This window comes from Aplysia californica, unplaced genomic scaffold, assembly GCF_000002075.1.
Source record: "Aplysia californica isolate F4 #8 unplaced genomic scaffold, AplCal3.0 scaffold00104, whole genome shotgun sequence".
In the NCBI taxonomy this organism is placed as follows: Eukaryota; Metazoa; Mollusca; class Gastropoda; order Aplysiida; family Aplysiidae; genus Aplysia; species Aplysia californica.
Genome location: NW_004797374.1, coordinates 1,235,075 through 1,238,474, shown reverse-complemented (window position 1 = coordinate 1,238,474; position 3,400 = coordinate 1,235,075). Strand labels below are relative to the sequence as shown.

The following is a 3,400-nucleotide window of genomic DNA, read 5'->3' as shown; positions in this document are numbered from 1 at the left end:
TTCTTCTTCTTCTTCTTCTTCTTCTTCTTCTTCTTCTTCTTCTTCTTCTTCTTATTATTATTACCGATTTGTTCATTTTTCAATAAATAATTTCTTCTATCTCCATCCCACGACAACCACAGCGACACGCTGGAGCCCAGTGGCGTCAGGTTCGTCTACCGCGACAACAACAGCTTCAGCAACGACGTCGAGCCAGAGTTCGTGACTCTCGATGAAAAATCCCACACGGCTTATGTCTGTTTACAGGTAAGGACTATTCTTTGTTTAAAATTTAGATATTTTAAAATGATCTAAATCGCGTCGATGCGGGCGTAAAAGCACGACATGTACCTATAACCTACTATTAACAAGTAGTTTGTTTTTTAGACACGGAACAGCTAACACAGAGACCTCCCTCCCCCCCCCCCAAAAAAAAAAAGAAAAAAAAAAGAAGAAAAGTGCCGTGATGACGCCTCAAACTAGACTGCAATCATCATCATCTTCAAGTGCCAAATCTACGACAGACATCGGCGATCACGGTTTTCCTTCCATTCATTTCTTTGCTCAGATGCTCTTTAAAAAGCTATATTGCCCTGATTTGGTCTCATCACCCATCTGTTTAGTCTCTCCAACTCCAAGTAGGTTGCCTTGGGCCTACACTTGCCTCGTTTGCCTTCACTTTTGCCAGTGAAAGCTAGGTGGTCAAAGCCTTTATGTCTTTTCATTTGTCCCAGAAACTGCATTTGTCTTTTCTTGATTGTTTTTATCAGCGAGCGGCCCGCGTTGGCTTATTCAAGCATTAGCTCCTTTTACAATAGTTTTATTTTTGTAAAGTAGGTGTTTCCACGTCCCCATCTAGACAGTTTCTATCATTTAGGAGGCGGGCTTCGGACTCTGTCTTGTAGAACCAATCCGGGCTGAGAGAGACACAAAATCCTGGCAGGAAGACCAAGATACATGATAAAAATTGTCCCCACTCGGATTTAGAACTCGGGTCTCCTGTGTGTGACAGCGAAGCGGCTTATAACCGCTACACCACAGACACATGTAAAGGTGAAAAATAGGAAAGGAAAGGGGGTGGGGGTGGGCAGAACAAATAGTAAGGAACGAAAGCTACAGAATTGTTATGATTTGGGGAGATCTAGTTGGAATCAAAAAGATCCCACTCGTGAGTATCAGTAATCAAACATCTATAATCTTTTCCTCTCCTCCTTTTTTTGTTACTTGCTCTCTAGAAACACCTTTAATCTTTGACGTTTATGCGACCTATTTGTGTTGCAAGAGCCGAATAACTCTTACCAAATACATAAATGAATAAATACATACATACATGAATATATAAACACAAAAAGAAATAAATAAACAAATAAACAAGTAAACAAATGAATACATTTTAACGGTTGAATGAATGAATGAATGAATACACAAATAAACGAATAAATAATTTAAAAATAAATAATAGACAGCTGTAATTGTTTGTTTCAGGAGAACAACGCGATCGCCGTGGTGGATCTGACGTCAGAGAACATCGAACATGTGTACGGTCTGGGGTTCAAACACTGGGGCCATTTCGATGCTAGCAACAAGGACCAAGGTTTCTCTTTGAATTTTGTTTTCACATTTTTGGGGTTGTGTGATTGTGTGTAACTGTAACGCTCGCTTACACTTGGACACATACACACACACGCACACACACACACACACACACACACACACACACACTCACACACACATGCACACATACACACAAACAAACAGATGGTTTTTATGATAAAACCTTGCTGAACTCACCGATAAATGTTCTCACGGACTTCAGCATTTTCCAATAGAATTCAACTCATTTTGAACACACGGTGTAGTAGAGATGTTTTACGTAGTTATAGCTGCGCTCGACACGCAAATGTTAAAGGAACAGACTATGTATGCCCCCTGACATTATTCTGGTTCACCGTGAAGGCACTCTTTGGCACCAAATGAAGAGCAAGGAGGGCAACAAAAGCCCGCACACGCGACTAGCGAAAGACTGGTGTTCTGCCCTTCCTTTGCGCGAGTGTCTTTGGTGTGGTTTGCTCTTTCGATCCCTTGAAACATCTATCGTCCTCATGTGCCTTCCTTCTTTTTGTGTCTGTTACCGTTTTGTAAATCTTCTAATCACTAGCAGTTGTGTGATCTTACTGTGTTGCAATTGTCGTAAAACTCTTAAATCCCCGTCCCCCGAGAAACAACAAACCCCTAAACAAGAACAAACACAAACAACTCCCCCCCCAAAAAAACCCACAAAAAAAAACAACAACAACAGAAAACCCCCCCAACCCAACAAACGAACGAAGTACTCCGAAACAAAACAAAACAAAACCACAAAACAACAACACCCCCCCCCCAAAAACCCCCACAACAACAACAACAACAAAACGACAACAACAACAACAAACAAACAAACAAACAAACAAACAAACAAACCAAAAACAAATGAAAAACACACACAAAAAGCCAAAAGAAGTTACCCTTTGTCTCCCCACCAGGTATCCAGATCTCCTACTGGCCTATCCGGGCCTGGTACCAGCCGGACGCCGTCCTGTTCTACACCTTCCAGGGGAGACGACTCATCTTCTCCGCCAACGAGGGTCACGCCAAGGAGTACTTGGACTTTGACGAGACAGAGCGAGGCAAGAAGTTGCAGAGTAAGTTGGTAGGGTACAGGCCACATACAAGCTCCTTTCATTTATCTTTGTCCTGGGCAGTCCTTCCAAGCTCGTTCCAAGTGAGCTTCATCTCTCTCATGTCCCTTTACACACATCTCCATATTTCCTGTGACCTACCCTTGCCTCGTGCTCCCTTTGGGTTCCACAGCAGCGACTCTCTTGTGATGTTTCCGCTGGGCTTTCTGAAGGTGTGTCCCATCCATCGCCACTTTCTTAGTCCTATTTCTTCTTCTATATCCTTTTGTAATGTCCTTTCCTACAGATCTTCTTTTCTTATCCTATCCTGCCTCATAATTCTTAGGATACACCTCATACATTTGTTGCTGAAAGTCAGGACTTTATTCCGTATAAGCGTTCAACTTAATACACTTAATTATAACTACCTCAGAATTACAAAGTTCTATCTGCTCACCACCTTGTTCTCAGAAATTTGACGACAAAATTTTTGAGTTTCATAACAAATCAAACTTTTCCGAATGCAGTTCTTTGAACATCTTGATAGCAACTTGTAATAATTTGACAATTTTGACAGAGCAGACAGAACGTTTGGTTTCTGATCCCATGGTCGTAGTAACTCAAAACGGCCAAAGATGTTAGATAGAGATTTTTAAATTCTAAGGTAGCGAATGTCATATTGATACATAATACACACACACGCACACACACACACACACACACACACACACAGAGACACTTGCACACGCACACACACACACACA

General features: G+C 41.7%; 1 protein-coding gene across 1 annotated transcript in view; it reads left to right on the top strand.

Annotated features, from left to right (window-relative positions):
• Positions 1-122: 122 nt before the first annotated feature.
• Positions 123-3,400, top strand: part of LOC101862105 (mesenchyme-specific cell surface glycoprotein) — a gene marked incomplete at its 5' end in the record, with an annotated part of 12,888 nt that continues 9,610 nt past the window's right edge. The window contains 3 exon segments of the mRNA XM_013080876.2: positions 123-246; positions 1,465-1,573; positions 2,502-2,603. Of these exon segments, the coding sequence (XP_012936330.1) occupies positions 123-246; positions 1,465-1,573; positions 2,502-2,603 (335 nt within the window).